General features: G+C 40.2%; 1 protein-coding gene across 4 annotated transcripts in view; it reads left to right on the plus strand.

The window, feature by feature from the left end:
* DSE (dermatan sulfate epimerase) overlaps positions 1 to 20394 on the plus strand; it is a 67787-nt gene that overhangs the window by 14660 nt on the left and 32733 nt on the right. For 2 of the 4 annotated variants that reach the window (XM_066248099.1, XM_066248102.1), the window contains exon 2: positions 14378 to 14846. In XM_066248099.1, coding sequence (XP_066104196.1) covers positions 14431 to 14846 — 416 coding nt within the window. In that variant the 5' untranslated portion in view covers positions 14378 to 14430. Of the gene's footprint in view, positions 1 to 7483; positions 7574 to 14377; positions 14847 to 20394 lie in introns of those variants that run through there. The other 2 variants (XM_066248098.1, XM_066248103.1) reach the window with 2 other exon arrangements.

Consider the following 20394-nt stretch of genomic DNA (forward strand, 5'->3'; position numbering starts at 1 on the left):
TTAAACTAAGTGTTCTGAACAACAGTGGGTTAGAATCTTTTTTCTATTTTATTTATTTATTTTTAGAGGGAGGAGAGGGGAGAGAGAGAGAGAGAGAGAAAGGGGGAGCAGGAAGCATCAGCTCCCATATGTGCCTTGACCAGGCAAGCCCAGGGTTTCGAACCAGCCACATTATCTTAATTCTTTTTTCTTTAGATGATGATGGAGGGAGACTTGACTTGGGGTCGTGAACACACAATGCAGTGTACAGATGATATATTATATCATTGTACACCTGTATAATTTTATTAACCAGTGTCACCCCAATAAATTAAATAAAATATTTTTTAAAAAATAGGAATGGCATAGGTATAAAACAAATCATAATTTATTAAAGTATTCTTATTCTTTTGAATTTTCTAGATAAAAGAAATGTTAGCAGTACAGAAAGATTATATTTTTAATTTATAAATAATAGCACCCAAAAAATCCCTTATACCAAGCCAGTAAATAATAATAACAAACCTTGGAAATACAGTTAAAAGTGGGGACATGAAGTGAATCACTTTAAATTTCAGAACAGAACAACCTCAATAAAAATGTTAATGCCAAAACACACCCACTGGAGAGGGAGGCCTGGCGAGCCTGGGCTGAGTAGATGGGAAGAGTTATGGGATATCTAATCCCATGCAGAATAGGCCGAAAGTTTTCTTGTGGCATTTAAACAAAGACCTGGAAAAAAACCATGAAAACCATCCATAGTATGTTGGGAAACAACAAAGAACACTCAGAGAGTGGATTGTGATCAAAGTGAGCCATGCACATTAACAAGGACATGCCAGTGGCATCCTGGAGGGGACATATGAGAACTATGCCTAAGGGGGAGTAGGGAAGGTGCTGGGTGTGGTGGCAGCTTTTAATAAACTCGTAATCATCTCTGTGTGACCTTGAAGGGTTCAAGCACTGTAGTACATTGTACTTTCAAGTGGTTTGCCTTGGTATGCGAAGATTGTTATTGTTTCTATTTATGTAGTTATATTTATACAGCTATTTAATTATATGTACAGTTATCTCTGAGTTTTTAAAGGTTTAGATCTTGATACATAAATTAATCTACTTACTAAAGAGTCTGAGTGTTATTAAGTGTGAAGGAGAACTCTTCTAGGTATTGGGATATAGCAGAAAGCTAAATGCCCTCATAGAGCTTACATTCTAGGTGGGGGAGCCAGGCACATAAAAATAAGTAAATTTATATAATAAATTAGAAAGTTGTAAGTTCTCTGAAGTAAAGATAAAAACCAAGGAGGGAATTAGGGAGTGGTTGGTGGTGGTTGTGCATGGTATGGGTGTAATTTAAATATGGTGATTACGGCCAGCCTCACTGAGAAAGTGTCACTTGACCACATACTTAAAAGGGGTAAGGAGCATGCCACATGATGTCTGGGGAGACACGCACACAGGTACTGAATGGGAGGACTCCTCATGTGTCCAGGAATAACAAGGAGGTCACATGGTGAGAACGGGAAGGAGTCGGCGGAGTGTTGTAGGATGCAAAGGCAGAGAGGTAACAGGGCCAGACCATGTAAAGCCTTGAGAGCTGTTGTCAGCACTTTGGTTCTTATTCTGAATGAGATAGAAAGCTATCGGAGGGTATTTATTTATATATTTATTTAAAGTGAGAGCAGGGGAGATAGTAAGACAGACTTCCACATGCGTCCCAACCAGGGTCCACCTGGCAACCCCCATCCGGGGCCGATGCCCAAATCAACCAAGCTATCCTCAGTGCTTGAGGCTGACACTCAGACAAACAGAGCTATCCTCAGCACTTGGGGCCAGTGCTCAAACCAATGGAGCCACTGTCTGTGGGAGGGGAAGAGAGAGATCAGGATATGAGAGAGAGGAGGAAAAAAACAGATGGTTGCTTCTCTTGTGTGCCCTGACCAGGAATTGAACACAGAACATCCATACACTGGGCCTACGCTCTATCCACTGAGCCAGCCGTCCAGGGCCAGCCATTGGAGGGTTTTAAACAAAGCAGTGACATAATCTGAATTATGATTGAACAGGATGGCGCTGATCCCGATGTTGAGCATGACCAGTGGCAGGTAAGGGTGAAGGCAGAGAGGCTAGTTTGGAGGCTCTTGCAGTAAGTCAGGAAGACACATGTAGCTTAGGGCCATTATGGGGGTGGCAAAAGTGGCTGGATTCTGGTTGTATTTAGAGAATGGAGTCAACAAAATTTGCTGATGGTTTGAATATGGAGACAGAGGGGGAAGGGAAGGAGGCGGAGTTTGAGTTTGCATTGCTGGCAGGATGGGTTGCCAGTAAGTGAAGTGGGGAAGTCTGAGAACGCAACGTGTCTATCTTTGGGTTAATTATGTCTGTGTATCATTGTTCTGCAAACCAAATCTGTGGTAGTCAGAGGTTTTTTGTTTTTTGGTTTTTTTTGGTAGTCAGAGTTTTGACTATGATTCATAAGAGGACATTTGGAAATTACTCAGGGATTTTGATGCTAAGAATTATGATCTGTGAGACAAAAAATTACAAAAAAGTATATACAAAAATGTTTGAGTATGTGAAAAGCAGCAAAAATAAATAAATTTATCTTTGGTGAGTATTTGAAAATTGAAAAATAGAAGAATGCCTGAACATAAGTAAGGAGTGAAGGGCCTTGTGTAAAATGTTAACAGCATTCACTCATGTGCTTATCCAGTAAGTAATATTTATATTCCAAATCAAATGAACTAGAAATATAGGTTTAATGCCAGAAAATTACATTCCCATGAAATTCTTTTAAGCCTTTTGCCTAACATCTGTATGTTCCAGTTTTAGACAATATCTAAAGCTAAAAGCTCTTAAGCAATTTGTAAGTTCCGTATATTTGCTGTTCTTTGCTCTAATAGTAACACCCTTGGTGAGAATCTTTTTTCTGGGTATAAGTCAGAAAGCAACAACAAAAGTTGAGTGAAGTGAAGGATTTGGTGAAAAGTATCATAACATTTTCTATTGTAATGGGACAGTGTTATGGCGAGACTCGCATAATTCCAACCGGAATTTAGATGATTGGGCCAAAAATGAAGGTTGGGGTCCCCAATACCACCTTTGGGATCAGTGAGTCATTAGAAGGACTCACAAAGAGTTGTTATAATTAGGGCTTAAACAGACAAGGGATACAGATGAAGCCAGCAAAGGGAAGAGTGCCGGGGTGAAGTCCAGGAGAAGCCAAGCACAGGCTCCAGGTGTCCACTCCCTGGGAGTCACACCCCCAGCGACAGTGCCGAGTGTTGCCAGCCAGGGTAGCTCACTCCAGTCTTGCTGTCCAGGGCTTTTATTGGGGTTCAGTCATGTAGACATGCAGCGCCTGCATGACTGACTTCAGCTATCCAGACTCTCACCACCAGTGCAAAGATAGCAGTTTATCACAAACCACATTTAGTATAAACTGTCTGATCAAACTGGTACCACATGGCTCAAGGCCTTAGGCATAAAAAAAACTTTTATCAGATGAAATATTACAAGGGCTCCAAGCTCATCTCCCCTGAGCTAGACAAGGGCCAGTATTGAAGATGGGCCTTTCTTAGAAATGTGTAGTGTTTGAGCAATAGGCCTGCTGAGTTAACCGTTCTCTACTTAGCGTGGTAGGGCCTTCAACATGGTATTAGTGCTTCTTAGAGTCATTATCGTTATAGGTTATCGTTGTAGGACCTGATCCTGGAGGAGATGCTACCAGGACATACCCAAAATATATACAGTTTTAGTTAAATTCCTAAAAGAGTGAACCAGAGTAGATGACAGATGAGAGGTTTAATATGTTTTCTGGTAACTTCACCCCAAAATTTATACTTGATGTCATGAAGTTTGCAGATACTGGGCTAGAAACAGAAGTTTGCAGATACTGAGCTAGAAGAACAGGGAAATATGTGATATTGGAATCAGGAAAGACGTGGAGTAGAGGAAAGGTAGCCTGAAAGTTGATGTTAAGGCAAAGGAATTGGCTTATGTGACTTTGGAGGCTGAGAAACCCTGGTGTAGGTTGCAATCCAAAGGTAGGAGAAGACCGCTGTCCTGACTCAGGGAAGGGGGGCGGGGGACAGGCAGGGTGGGGCGGGGGTGGAAGAGAGAGAATGTCTTTTTTGTGTAAGCACATATATATTGCAAATATTATATATATAAGCATATATATTATATATAAGCATTTATATCATATAACATATATATATATATACACACACATGTCAGTATGGTGTATCAGTAAGCTCTCTCTATATAAATTTGGTTGATGAAGAAATAGTATTGGATTTGAAGACTTCTTTTCTCCTCAGGAGTGTTCAGTTACATGGAATATGGACCTTGAAAATTATAAATGTGCAGTTGAGCAGGAAGAAGGGGAAACCTCTTGGCATCGAATACTTTATATTTGTCAAAATATTTGGTATTTTTAGTCTCTGGAGAGCCTGCAAGGTTATGAATACACAATACACTGTACCCGTTTTTAAGAGCACTTCCTCCCGCTGTCACGGCACACTTCCGTTGGGTTGGAACGACCTTGGTGTTCTCCTTGAGAAGGTGATGATGTCTCTGCAGCTTTTATTGAACACTCTGTAAATCCTAGGCACCCTTTTAAGGGTACCAGCTAAGTTAAGATCACAGAAACCCTGTAAGGAAGGCATTACTATTTCATCCGCTTCACAAAGGAGAAAATGGGGACATCACTAAGGTTCTGGTGGTGCTGGGATTCAAACCCTGGAAGTATGGCTCCAGCCTGTGCCCTCAACCACTAATCATGCTCTGAGGGGAATGATGGTTCAGTGGTGTTTTGGGAGGAATACTTAACAGAAAGTGGTAACTCTTTTATAGGAGTTATCTCATTTAATCTCCCTCCCAACCAGTGCATGAGACAAATACCATTTTTTATCTTCACTTGAAGTGAGGGTCTAGGTTGAGATGGTTAGCTTGTCTGAAATCCTGAAGTGGTAAAAAACAAACCACTGTGACCCCTGTTGGTCCTCTTCACCACCTCTCCGGGCTGCTCTTGTGCTGTATAGAAGAAAGAAAAATTTTACTTTAGTTTGCATTTCATGGTTTAGTTTAACTGTTATTTGAAACTCTAGGATGTGATATTTGGCTATTGGCTTCATTATCTCTATTCTACTTCTTTCCTGTGCTTTATTTTTTAGCCAGTAGTGCCAGAAAAGAGTGTTTGCATGCTTAAAGCCATGGCTGAGAAAGCTGTAGGTGATTTCTCAGACCCTTCCAGAAAATCTTTGGTTACTTACTGTTTAGAAAAAATTTGAAAACAAAGATTGCTAATTTTCTTTTGGGGCCAGGCACAGTAAGTTAAATAAATTGCTTTGGACTAAGGGAGAAATTCCTATTTAACTTTAATGCCAGAAAGATAAACAATACATTACAAATAATGCAGGTCAAAAAAACCTCTCAGAAACACCAGTTTCTTAGATTTTTTTTATCCAAAGTGATTTAGAGCAGAGCATAATTTATCATGTTTACTTTGTATCCTCATGCCTTGCACAGTTCCTGGATTTAACAGCTGCTTACGACATAGATTTACAAGAAATTCTTATCTCCAACATAGATAAGGAGTTGATATTCCAATTCTGAAAAGCAGTGCATCGGAAAACTTATCACATATGCCCAAAGTACTACTTTTTAAAAGATTCAGAACACTATACCAAAAAGAAATGCACTTAGTTATACTCAACATTAGATTATTCTGAAAATATCAGAATAAAAATTTCTGAAAATAGGACATTGTATTCCAACACTGTCATTAAGAAAATCAATTAAAGGTGTAATAAAAGAAATACCAGTCAGATGTCCAGTTGTTATACTGCTAGATAAACTAGAATTTACTTATAGCTTAACTTAGTTTAACCACTTCATGTTCTCTTTCAGCCTTTTTAAAGCAAAATTAAGTACTCTAGTAGTTATATCAGTGACTTGACAGACCCCACCACCTCTATCCTGCTCTCTCTTGGCCTCCCTGAAAATTATACAAATTTAATTTCCTTTCTACATTTTATAAGCTAGCCACTCTCAAAAGCTGGATCTTAATGGTTCTTAGTTTTGTAATAATGTGCATCAGGCAGAAATTCTATTACTAAATTAATGCCTTAAGTTTGATAGCTGCTAAATTGTTCATTCAAGTATTCTCTGGTGAATGGGAGATGAAACCTTCAGACCTGACAGCAGAAAATATATATGGCCATGTTAAACATGATTTAGATAAATCATTCTTCTCATAAAGGGAGGTTATACAACTATCATTGTTGATGTAGGAAAGAATTGAGCTTCAGATATATTATGAGAAAATGTAGTATCTTCATAAAAACTTTCCTGGGGACAATGTGGAAATATTCTTTGACTGCACAGAGCTGCACTCAACTTCCAAACCTAACCTAAAGTTTCTCCAGTGTTGAGTGTGGAGCTGGTGAACACCATTATTATACACAGTGTGGTTTTGCTGTGTGGGTTCAGGGTTGTAATTACTCCCTCAGTAGTGTGTGTAAATTCTTGGGGGTTCCATATGGTATAATTTTATATTGTGGATTTTTGTTTGGAAATGACTTTTCAGGGAGATATATTTCATTTCACCCTTAAATAAGGAAACAATAAGCCCTCAGTAAAAGGAACTTTCATTCTGATTAAGAGCTGTTGGTTTTTAAAATTTTTCTTTTTTGGCTGAGTCTGCAAACTTTACACATCAGGGAGTATAATTTTAAGGAAGGATTGTATAGTACCCAAACCATATGTTTTCTTAGGATTTGATGTGTTTAAGAAAAATGTTAGACTTATTTCACTACAAAAATTTACCAAGAACACATAAGGTTTACTTTGCTATTAAGAAAAATTATTTTTCAAAAAATTATTCAGGGTATACATTCAATAAAACTGAAATAGAAAACGAAGGAGAAGTTTTAAAATGTATACATTCCGTTAGTTAAAATACATGGAAACAATGAGGGTAGTATGTATGAAACCATGGCAAGATGTTTGTCAAATCTTGGAAATAGGGCTTCTCTGAGAGTTAAATCCTAAAATAGGTCAGAGAAGGAAATGTGCAGCTCTGTTAGGATATACTTGTGCTCTCGGGCCATCAGAGTCTACGTACAACCAGATTTGGAGACCTAGAGTTTCAGTGGAAGCATGTATACAAGGAAGAGTCATAGACTCCTGCGGTGGCTACACATTTTCCAGGGGCGAAAGTATGACGTCAGGGGCATTCAGTTGTCTCGTCTGCTGGATTGATTCAGGCCTTTATGGATATGACCATATCCAGACTTAGAGTGGGAAGTATTTGAACGTCCTGATCATGTTAACTAACTGCTGGGCCTATCCATTGGGTCTGGCAAACTGGAGCAGCTACACTTGGGTGCGGTTGGTGGGAGTGGCGGCAGTAGCTGTGGGGGCATGCACATTGTAATCCTCTTTCTTAAATGTCACTACAATTCAATGAAAAATTTTCTTGTTTTTAATGATATCCCAGATGTGGACAATACAGCCTCCTCAGCGCAGTTATGGCGGTGATCTTGACTGGCCCTTCCCACTGCCTTTGTTCTGACTCCTCGTTCACTAGGTAATTACCTAATAATTTTACTTCCTGTGTAGTGTTCTGAAAAAGTCAGAAATACTTCCCAATCTGCTTGATCACTGTATTTCTTATAAATGAATGCAGACATTCTGGTTTTATTTATGCTGGGGGAGGAGAGTTTTAGCTTTCTTAACATTGGAGCACACCTCCTGGGCTGACCAGACTGATGGCATTGACTGAGCCAGAACCAGACCCTGGACGGAGGCTAGTACATCAATTCCGACAACAGCAGCAGATATCCCTGGGTGCTCATGTACCCTTCCCATAATATAAATTTGTCACTAAAAAACAGCTCCCCAGCCAGAGATTGTCGAATCTCCCAGCCCCTATTACAGGGGTCCCCAAACTACGGCCCGCGGGCCACATGTGGCCCCCTGAGGCCATTTATCCGGCCCCCACCGCACTTCCGGAAGGGGCACCTCTTTCATTGGTGGTCAGTGAGAGGAGCATAGTTCCCATTGAAATACTGGTCAGTTGATTTAAATTTACTTGTTCTTTATTTTAAATATTGTATTTGTTCCCGTTTTGTTTTTTTTACTTTAAAATAAGATATGTGCAGTGTGCATAGGGATTTGTTCATAGTTGTTTTTTTTATAGTCCGGCCCTCCAACGGTCTGAGGGACAGTGAACTGGCCCCCTGTGTAAAAAGTTTGGGGACCCCTGCCCTATTATATCATTTGGCTTTTCTTTTGAAAGAATCCAGTAAAAAGCAGTCATCTTTTGTATACCAAGAATTACTGGCCTTGGGAAGCAGTCAAGCTCAGATAATAGTTTATTTTGTTGTTGTTCTTTTCTTTGGGGGCAAATCCCCCAACAAATCCTTGAAGAATGTTGAGGTTCATATCATATGCTTTCCTTCCTAGTGAGTGTGTTAAGCTTACTATGAATGATGTATGGATGAGTCAAGAGCATGTGTTCAAGTTTCAGCTGTCTCTTACAAGTGCTATGACCTTGCCTTAGTCAGTTAACATCTCTGGTTCTTAATCTTTTGCTTATAATATTCACTTTCTTTCAAATAAAATACTTTATGGATAGGTTAATATAATCTTACATGTCTAAAACTTCTTCCCTTTCATTAAAAATTACAAATATATGCCTGACCAGGGAGTGGCACAATGGAGAGAGCATTGGCCTGGGATGCTAAGGACCCAGGTTCGAAACCCCAAGGTTGCTGAGTTGAGAATGGGCTTATCTGGCTTGAACACAGGCTCACCAGCGTGAGTGCGAGGTCACTGGCATGAGTGTGGGATCATAGACATGATTCCATCATTGCTGGCTTGAACCCAAAGGTTGCTGGCTTGAGCAAGGGGTCGCTGACTCAGCTGGAGCCCCTGGGTCAAGGCACATATGAGAAAGCAATCAGTGAACAACTAAGGTGCCACAGCGAAGAATTGATGCTTCTCATCTTTCTCTCTCTTCCTGTCTGTCTCTGTCTGTCTGTCTCTCACTAAAAAAAATTACAATATTTATTGAGCACTAACTACATATCAGATTCTATGAATAAGTGCATTACGTAGTATTTACTCTCCCCAGGAGCTTGGGACCATTTTATGAATGAGAGAACAGAGGCTTTGAGACCAGAAGTCAGTTGATCAAAACTAGTAGACAGCATAGCTAGGATTAGGCTTGTGTCTGCCCGGCTTGCCATATATGGTGTTAATCATCACAGCGTGCTCCTTAGACTGGCACCTATTACAGAAGCTTTCAATCCATCTTAACTTGGGATATGTTTTAGTTTCTACAGGGTGATTAATCTCTTCTATTCTTATATATCTGATTATTTTTTAAAAGTTTAAGTTATGTGTTAGTACTGTCTGTACTTCCTAAGGCCAGAGGACTTGAGAGAACTTCTGTACTACCACGAGTTGTATTTCTAAGCCATCCCAGGCACTTGGAAGCCCAGTTCATTTTGGAAACTTGATGTGCTAATCTGGTTTTCAGTTCCCTTCATTTTCAGACTCTTCCTGTGCTTTCCTTTTGTAAGAATGGTGGAAATGTTGTTGAATTGTTAAAAATTCGGTTACAGGGAAGAACCTTGGCTTAGTATTTAAGAAAATTTAGAGTCTAGCTCTGCTTCTGAAGTCTACTCTTAAGATATTGTTAGAGTAGCAGCATACAGTAACTATTAATACTGTTTTGCCACATTAACTTACTGTAAGTACAGGATCAAAAATGTGAAGAACATTTCACACGAAATTTTTCTGTGTGTCAGAAATCACAATAGCTGCAGCGGACAGTTGGAACCAGAACCAAAACAAAATAATTTTAGGCTTGTTGTTGTGTGAGGACCTGCTTAAGATAATTAGAATTTGGACATCTTATTAAATACTTTTTGTATCCTTTGGCTTGGCCTAAGCAAAATGCCAAGCTATTTTGGCAGAGAGATGATCAGATTGCTATCTGAATTATCTTGTAGTGACAGGTTAATTTTTTAAAAACTTTATTGTATTAATTAGGTCTAAATTGGGGGATGTTTTACTCTTGAGAGCTCTGTGGAATGAGACAAAGGAATAGGAAAGAAAACTGGATTAGGAAAGCTAGTGTAGGCCTGACTTGTGCTGGTGCAGTGGATAGAGTGGTGACCTGGAATGCTGAGGTCGCTGGTTTGAAACTCTGGGCTTCCCTGGTCAAGTTAAGGCACATATAGGAGTTGATACTTCTTGTTCCTCCCCATCTACTCTCTCTCTCTCTCTCTCTCTCTCAAATGAATAAATTTTTTTTAAAAAAGGAAAGCTAATGTATTATAGTGGAGGAGAAGGGGAAAGTCTCTTGGGAGAAATGAGAATCAGAAACATCCTGAGAATTGACTTATGGGTAAACTGTGTTCTTAGAGTCCGCTGCGGAGGGTAGCCTGTGATTTTGCCATATTGAAAATGCCATGCTCTTGAACTACGCTGAGTTCAACTTAAAGCTTTAAGTGAGTTGGCTCTGCTGGGTCTGCAGCACAATGAATGCTGAGGGAAATGGCTTGAGAGATCACCCACAGACATCTGAAAGTACAGAATGATTTGTTGAAGGACCGTGTGTGTGTGTGTGTGTGTGTGTGTGTGTGTGTATTGTCATAGGGGAGTTAGCCATTCCAGTGAGCTCATTAGCCTTTAATGGCCATTGTTTCGCTCAGTGTTCTCAGCATCTCCCAAAGTTTAGTCATTGAGGCACCACCTTCGACAAATTTTGCCTTATCTGTTTACTTTTTTTTAAAACTTTAAAACTTAAATGTATTTGAAACAGGAACATGATATGTTGGTTGAAATCTCAGGTTTGTTGTGCTAGTTGTAGTTGTTCAATATGTATATTATTGAAATAAGTAGGTAAAATTAGTATAACACCTGGTCATTTGTGGCTCACCTAAAATTATTTTGAGAAATACTCTTTTCATCGAATTTTAGCTCATCTCTTTATAAAGCGGGGCCACTGAATGCCAGGGTAGAAGATAAAGGAGAAACCTAAAGATTGGAAGTAGGGGCTTTTTGGTGGAATTTTCTGGATAGACAAGATGATAGATGGGAATTCGTTTTTTCTGTAGGTTATTAGCCTAAAGCAAATTTGGGTTAGACTTCAGTTAAGTTTAATTTCTCTTTTTCTCTCTTTGGATAAACTACTAAATCCTCTTTAGGCTACAGGAGTTTCAAGGCCTTGTGAGTGTTTCTCCCCCATTAGATTCCTAGCAGACTCTCTCTCTTCTGAAAACTTCTGAACTTGTATTGGCTTCAAATAAGAGGGAATAAGTTTTCTCTTTGCTTATTTTAATGATGATATTGACTCTGCCAGCTCCTAAGCCCAAGACTTAGTTCAGTTCAGCCAGAGTTTATGAGCTGCCTGTCTGTGTCAGGCACAGTGCTAAGCCCTGCGATGCAGAGAGGAAGCTACGGTCCGCCTTCTGGGAAGCACAGCATATAAACAGCCAGAACAGCCCAGTGCAGGCCAGCGACGTGCCAGGTACAGGAGAAATGAACCCTTTGGCTGGCCCAGCCAAGTCCTTGATAGCTGGCAGCGCCCTGGGGGCTGGGCGCGTGGACTGCAGTATAAGGGAGGCAGCACACGGTTGGTGCCGCCATGAAGGCTGTGGTTTTTTCTCCCTGGGCAGTCTTTGTTGACGATCGCTCTGCAGAATTTCTGTGGGTTCTGCATGGGCCCACATGGCATTCCAACAAGAATTAATGTTTTACGTGTGCGGTAACTCACAGCCCTGCTGCCCTGACACCCTCGCATGAATTTGAAGTAATAACTAGGGAACCTTCAATAACAGTTGGCATATTGAGATGGCATCATTCCCAAAACAACACCTTAATGAGGTTCTGTGCTTTAGGAGCAGCTCTTCTTGTTTAAATATACTCAGGCACATCCTACCTGTCGTGAAGCAATGTGGCCGAAGTGACTAGGCTCATGGTCTGAGACCCAAATTGTGAGGGGCTTTCTAGAGCAGCTCTGACTGTCTCTGACTCGACCTGGAGAAGAGGATGACATGCATAAGGCAGTAGTAAAAGAATGAAACAAATCAGCCCTCAGCACCTTTAAGGAATGTTTTCTAGTCTCCACATACTTTCTTACCCATCCCCCCATGACCCAAGCCACCTCGTACCCACCCTGAACTTGAGCTACACATCCAAAAACCAGTAGTGGAAAGATCATTCTTCTTTCTTTCTTTCTTCTTTTCCAAGTGAGAGGAGGGAAGATAGAGAGATAGACTCCCACATGACCCCTGAGCAGGATGCACCCAGCAAAGCCCCCATTTGGGGCTGATGCTGTGCCCATCAGGAACTATGCTTGCAAGCAAGCTATTTTTAGCACCTGAGAGGTGAGGGCTCCCTGGAGCCATCCTCAGCACCTGGGGCTGATGTACTCAAACCAATCAAACCATGGCTGCAGGAGGGGAAGAGATAGAGGAGGGGGAAGGGTGGAGAAGCAGATGGTCGCTTCTCCTGTATGCCCTGACTGGGAATTGAACCCACCAGGAATTGAACCCGGGACATCCACATGCTGGTTTGATGTTCTACCACTGAGCCAACCAACCAGAGCTGGAAAGATCTTCAATTCTATGCATGTAGGGGTCAATTAAAGGAGAAGTAATACAAGAATAAACTCTGTGTTTCATATACACACAATTTTAAACCTACTTTTGGCCCATTCTGTATACAGGCTTTTGTTTTAAATTGTTAGTACAATTATTCTCTGAAAAAAGGCAGGAAATAAACCTGGGATTGGGGGAGCAGTAGGGACTGACCATTACTTCAGACCTAGCCACATCTCTGTGTTGCCTTCTCAGACACAACCACAAAAGATGATTTCTTTTGGCCAGGTCTTTGACCTTGAAAGATCCAGCCAGCAATCTTGAAGCTCTGGGTGCTAGACATAATATGGGCATGGCTGTACTGATTTCTTTTATTCACTACAGATTCTACTCTTGAAGTAAATCTAAATTGCTTTACAAAATCACTGCCATTGATTTCACATACACTGTCTGTATGGCCTAAAACACAGTCAGAAATATGAAGAATACCCGCAGTTATGGCCGCATCCCCACGTGATGCCATGTTGCCTTTCGCTCAGAGGTTCAGCAAGTTGAGAGTCTGGATTGAGATCCAATATGTGTTGAGTCCTTAGTTTTCCTTCTTCTGAATGTGATGAGGCGGTTTTTCCTTGGAAAAATAGTTTGTATTCAGCAGGGGGGGTTGATTTTTTTCCCCCATCAGTTTTTCCCTTTAATAATTGAAAACTACTGTTCATTATTTACATAAAACTGTCTTTTTCTGCTCTGCTTTCTATAACCTTTCCCCTCAGAAGAATTTTAAGAATTCCCTGACTTTCCTCTAGGGGATTTTATGCGTGCTTTATCCCAGATGTGAGACATAGACTGGGACTAGGCGGAATTCTTTTTTTTTTTTTAAATGTTCCTATATTTGAAAGACGTTCTTTTAACCTGTGAGCAAAGCTGCCACTGGGGGGAAAAGGACTTAAAGAAAGTTAAGTAGTTGTGAAAATATGTGAGCTTGGTTTAAATGTCTGACTTACGGAATGACACCAAAATCCCATATGCAAAATGAAAAAGTACACAGTAGTTTCAAATAATAAAGGGAAAATGCACATGTGTTATTTTAGCCCTTTGGTTCTACGATTTTATTTTCTGAATGAAGGCGTGTCAGTTGCTAGTCCCAGCAGGCCCGAGTCTGGTGTTTGGCTGCATGCTTGCTGATGTCAGCCAGGGAATGCATGGCCCAGCAGATGTTTGCTCTGCTTTTGTTTTCTGCCCCCCCCCTTCTGCTGTCACAAAAGGAGATATTTAGCCTTACTCACAATATATCGTCTGCTAACATTTTTATATACATATTGATTCTAGTCCCTGGTTCAAAATATAGAATATTAGGAAGCAGAGAGAAGTTAGAGTGAAGGAGGCTATGTTAAGAAAGACAGATTTTCTGTTTTTATTTTTTTCTAATGTCCATTCAAATCCCCAGATGGCATTTCACTACCAGCTTTTGGTTACTGTGGTTTTCATATTAGTAGATAAAAAATAACCAGAAACCCTAAACTTTCTGCGTGATGAAATATGAGAAGAATGCCTAGTTACGCAAATCTTGTACTGTTTCTCCGAGTTCACAGTTCTGTTTTCCACAATGAATACATGCCTGATGTATCATGCCTAATTAAGTAATTAAGTAATTAACTTTAAATTATTGAGTTTCTGTAAGTTTCTTACTAGGTCAGATTTTGTTGTATTTTAAAAAATATTTATACAAAGCAGTGTTTCCTTGGTTAACATAACCTTCTTTTCTCTTTTTCTTCCTGTAGTATCTTTCAAAGATGGTTTGGCTGCCTTGGAGATTTGGAGATCTGATGCCACAATGAGGACTCACACACGGGGGGCTCCCAGTGTGTTTTTCATATCTTTATTTTGCTTTGTGTCAGCCTACATCACTGACGAGAACCCGGAAGTCATGATTCCCTTCACCAATGCCAACTATGACAGCCACCCGATGCTGTACTTTTCCAGGGCGGAGGTGGCGGAGCTGCAGCTCAGGGCCACCGGCTCGCACGAGCACATCGCTGCCCGGCTCACCGAGGCCGTGCACACCATGCTGTCCAGCCCCTTGGAGTACCTGCCGCCCTGGGACCCCAAGGACTACAGTGCCCGCTGGAATGAGATTTACGGCAACAACTTGGGTGCCTTGGCGATGTTTTGTGTGCTGTACCCTGAGAACATTGAAGCCCGGGACATGGCCAAGGACTACATGGAGAGGATGGCAGCGCAGCCTAGTTGGTAGATTTTTGTCTTTTTCTTTTTACTGTATTAACTCTGCAATTGAAAGAATTCAGACTCAGATGGAATCTCACATACTTGTGTTTTGTGTGTGTGTGTGTGTGTGTAAGTGTGTGAGTGAAGGGAGGAGTTACTTGTTATTTGTGTTGCCAGTGACTTATCAGAGGTCCATCAAAAGACCTAGTAACTTCCATGTTTAAAGTTAGAAGGACAATGTTTAGATATAACCTAACCAAAGAAAAAATAATTTGTTGGATTGAGAAAACAAGACTATTTTGATTGTTGAGAGTGTTTTTTCACCATGTTTAAAACGTATACATTACTGTCATCTGATCTTAGGTTCTGATTGACACCCTCCCCCACACAGGTGGTTAAAACCTTTAGTCAGCAAGAAATTTCAGCCAGTTAAAATTTATTTGCACGATAAAATTTATTTGCATGATAAAATGTACTTTTATGATAATTAAGAGCTAAAAAGTAAATGTGATAGGATTAACTTGTAGTTTATAAACAAGATCTTTTTCAGTTATCAGGAAAGGATTCAAATCTGTTAGAAAACCAGTGTTGTAATATAATTGTGTGAGGAATTCTTTTTTTTTTTTTTTTTTTTAGGAATTCTTATTATGTAATAATTTACTTCTAGTTCAGGATTTTAGGATAAACTCCCTGTGTCTTTTTGATTAGTTTAACTTTATTTTATTTATAATTAATGTGCCTATCTGCTTCCAAAAATATATTGCTGAATTGATTACATTAGATTCAGCAGGTATTCTTATTTAACCGTTTGAGTAGTGAATTTTTTTCATGCTCTCTGACCCCAAGAGTTTTTTTTCAAAAAATGAAATTAGTTACAGTTATAATTTTATTAACTTAAAATCATGTTTGTTTGATAACCAATGTATGGAAACAAGAAGAACATGCATTTGCCTTTTTTAAATGTTGCCGTACACATTTTAAAATGAAAATTTTTGTACGATCGATCGTACTCTGGATGGTCAGGAGGCACAAGGACGTACATGAACTTTCGTACTACTCAAAGGGTTAAACTGGTGGCCGTTGACCTGGTCCCTACCTCCCAGTAGTGGGCATTCCAGCTTTCATGGTGGGTGGTAGCGGAGCAACCAAAGTATAAATAAAAAGATAGATTTAACTATTGTAAGTTGTTTTAAAAAGATTTATTCTGCCAAACTTAGCGAAAATCCAACATAAAGTACTTGGTAAGTAATTATTATTATGTGCTTTAACTTGCTGTAACTCTGCTTTATAAATTTTATAAAGTAAAGTTACTTCCCTACTTTAAAAATCATCATTACTGTGGAACCGGTGGGTAGTTAGAAAATTTTACTACTAACAGAGATACAAAAGTGGATGGTAGATATAAAAAGGTTGACTACCCCTGGGTTAAACTATGGTTTAATACATAGTCCTGTTTCAGTTGCACTAAAAAAATTACAAACTATTTGACATATCCTTTTAAAATTACATAAACTGCTACTTGTCACAGAGCTGGAGAGAGCTCATTGTTAAATGTTCAGAAAAATCAGTGAATGTATTTCATGCTGTGATGAATTACACCTCCCATGAGTTACACCTTACATTTCATTGGGTGAGGAAAGGTAGTTTGCAGGCTTCCTGAATTTTGCCAATAGGGTAAAAAAAAAATTTAATTCTTCCTAAATTTCTGTGGTTAAAGACTGTTCTTTGCTTACAGAGTTTGAAGGATTTTCTATAATTTTTTAATGAAAAAGATTATGGGACAGTTGGCATTAAATCAATGTCAGAGCTGTTTTTATGGCTTATTGGTTAGGTATGTAGAATCATTTTGAAGCTTTTATAAGGTTTAGATTGAAAAGAACCTTTTCAAAGATTTTGTTTCATAGCTGAGCCATGTATGCACTGGTTTCTGACTTTGGCGCTAATTAACTGACGTTATTCTATTGACACCAGGAAAAAGAATAAAAGATATGAAAATTTATTTGATATTTGAGCTACAAGATTATATTGTCAATGATAATTACTTGACATTTTGTAATTAGTTAAAAATGGCAAGCAGATTTACTTAGAAAAATACCTTTGCTGTCTTATAAGGGTACTTTTTCTTTTAAAGCCTCCTTCTCCTTTTTTTGATACACAGTGAAATTTAACAAATTAAAGTACTGGTGAAAATGTTTCAGAGAGATACCGGTGGTTACTGTAAAAAGCCATCTCTTTGACCCTGGCCGGTTGGCTCAGTGGTAGAGCGTCGGCCTGGCGTGCGGAAGTCCCGGGTTCGATTCCCGGCCAGGGCACACAGGAGAAGCGCCCATCTGCTTCTCCACCCCTCCCCTTCTCCTTCCTCTCTGTCTCTCTCTTCCCCTCCCGCAGCCGAGGCTCCATTGGAGCATAGATGGCCCAGGCGCTGGGGATGGCTCCTTGGCCTCTGCCCCAGGCGCTAGAGTGGCAGTGGCTCTGGTCGCGGCAGAGCGACGCCCCTGGTGGGCAGAGCATCGCCCCTGGTGGGCGTGCCGGGTGGATCCCGGTCAGGCGCATGCGGGAGTCTGTCTGACTGTCTCTCCCCGTTTCCAGCTTCAGAAAACACACACACACACACAAAAAAAAAAACCCAAAAAACAAAAAGCCATCTCTTTGACCTCATTAAAGAGTAGCTGACTGTGATGTACCATTTATGTAATGCAGATTTTTTTTTTTTTTTTAGCCCAGATATAATAACATTAAGAGAATTGTACAACTAGTGCAGTTTTACTGGCTATTGGAGATGTGTAGAAATTTACTAGAGGACTAGTACTTTATTCAGGGCAGTATTGCTAAAAATACATATAACTCTATGCTGTTATCCAGTAGCCCCAAAACCAATCCATATTTGACATATCCTTTTAAAATTACATAAACTTAATAGGGCTGAACAATTGACTTCTTTTGCTTGACTTCCTAGAAACTAAAGGTCAGAAATTGAGAATTTACCATTATATCTAGTTTCTGGCTCCAGAAATGATCCTAGCATAAAATTTTGAGCTACTGGAATGTTTTGTTTTACAAGAACTCTTACTAGGCTGTGCTTTTTAATGATTTTATAGCAGTAACTTTCTAAAAGCTGTCACACCTGGTCCCTTAACTCTTACATGGTCATTTAAATATGTAGTTGAACATAATCACTTTTTGACAACTTAAAACACTGGTAAATGGTTTTGGGGTTTTTTTTTTTTTTTTTTTTTTTTGTATTTTTCTTAAGCTGGAAACGAGGAGGCAGTCAGACAGACTCCCGCATGCGCCCGACCGGGATTCACCCGGCACACCCACCAGGGGGCGATGCTCTGCGCTTCCGGGGTGTCTCTCTGTCACGACCAGAGTCACTCTAGCGCCTGGGGCAGAGGCCACGGAACCATCCCTAGCGCCCGGGCCATCTTTTGCTCCAATGGAGCCTCGGCTGCAGGAGGGGAAGAGAGAGACAGAGAGGAAGGAGAGGGGGAGGGGTGGAGAAGCAGATGGGCGCCTCTCCTGTGTGCCCTGGCCGGGAATCGAACCCTGGACTTCCGCACACCAGGCCGACGCTCTACCACCGAGCCGACCGGCCAGGGCCGGTAAATGTTTTTATAGCTCAACTATCTCTGTTTAGGTCAACTAAACTAAACTATACATCCCCACTATGCACAAAGAAGTATATTGTGGGTATAGTCATTGTTCATGTATATTTGGTTTTAGAGGGGGAAAAAAAGACTAGGTCTTATTTACAAAAGATCAGTAATCAACAATTCATATTTTAGAATTAAAAAAAAACAAAGCTTTTTACAGTGGCTCATCACACTGAGAGTACATTTGTCATTTTCCTTGAAGAACATTTCTACTGGTTTGAAAACCAAGAACTAAATTGGGTTCATTCACTTGATCAACAAACGTTCATTGAGCATCTGTTGTATGTCATAGATTCCTAGGTGCTGAGGATTAAGATACAAACTAGCTCAATAACTTGATAATTTACACTTAGGGTAAGGGGTGCAAACACTGGGTTTTGAAACCTAAGCTGGGGCTGCATGTAGCCTCTTCTCAGAACTGAATGTCCGTGCATGCTGTTAAAGGTTTGCATCATGCTGCCGTCGGTGCCGAAGAAAAGCGGTGGCTCCGGATCCCACTGCCTGCACTGGAATCGCAGCTCCCCACTCTTCCGCTGTGTTACTTCGGATCAGTCTACTTCATTTGTGTGAGCCCTAGCATTCTGATGTGTAACGTGACTATAACAGCAGTATCTACCTTACAGGGTTGCTCGGATTAAATGAGATAATGTAAAGTACTTAGCGCAGTTTCTGTCACATAGTAAGCTTCCAATAAATAAGAATATGACAGTTCTGACATTGTTTGGTTTATAACTTGGTATAAGGTATAAGAGCCTATATATAGGCTCTAAGGGAACAGTATTTGTTTGGGACTTATTTGGAGATTTTACTCATTTTTGTTCAGATTGCTTTCAAAACAAGAACGTCTCTTTAACTCATAAAATTTGCCTTTTGGCTTTGTTCCATGAAAACTTTCAGCGCTATTCTCCTGGACCCCTTCTTTATGCATCTAAGAGTCTGTTGGTAATGCCAGTGAAGAAGGCTTAGGGGAAAGTAATGGTGATGTGTCTTTTGTCTGGCATTAGAAAGAACTGTATCTGAGATAAGTGTCAATACAGATTTATTAATGTGGTTCATTTCATTGGAGTATTTTGTAAATAAAGATCTGAAAGATCACATCTATAGAGCCACTTATTTATGAATCTTGGGCCATTGTAAAAGAAAAGTTAAATGGAAAATGCTGTCCAATTCTACTGATTGTGGCCTGTGTCCGTCTGAAATGATGTACTACAAAGTTGACAGGGAATCTGAGAGGCTGATGACGATAGCGATAGCAGTCGTGATTGGCACCACAGGAAGACGAGGCTGCCTGTGTGCTGTCCTCCTTTGCAGAGATGCCCACATCCTGTTGCAGAAGCTCTCTCTCCTTTGTTCCCCTTCTGTTAAGGTCACACATTCTTCCTAACAATAAAAGTGACAGTAATTTAGCTTGCTCTTAACTTACTTCTAAAAAACAAATTTTAAAATGTATTTTAACCAATACATGTAAAATAGCACATTATTTTTTGCAGGGTGAATAATGCCTTTGAATTTTGAATAAAGTCCCCTCCCCCGCTATAGAGCTCATCTTCCAAATGGGAGCGGGATTTGGGTTGCAGTTGGCTCTGTGTTATGTAAAAACATGGCTAGAATTTAATATGCAACCACTTTATTTATTTTTTAAGTCTTTATTTATTTATTTTTTACAGAGACAGAGAGTGAGTCAGAGAGAGGGATAGACAGGGACAGACGACAGAGAGGAACGGAGAGAGATGAGAATCATCAATCATTAGTTTTTTATTGTGCGTTGCAACACCTTTGTTCATTGATTGCTTTCTCATACATGCCTTGACTGCGGGCCTTCAGCAGACCGAGTAACCCCTTGTTGGACCTAGCGACCTTGGGTTCAAGCTGGTAGGCTTTCGCTCAAACCAGATGAGCCCGTGCTCAAGCTGGCGACC

The sequence above is a fragment of the Saccopteryx bilineata genome, chromosome 12 (genome assembly GCF_036850765.1).
Source record: "Saccopteryx bilineata isolate mSacBil1 chromosome 12, mSacBil1_pri_phased_curated, whole genome shotgun sequence".
NCBI lineage: Eukaryota > Metazoa > Chordata > Mammalia > Chiroptera > Emballonuridae > Saccopteryx > Saccopteryx bilineata.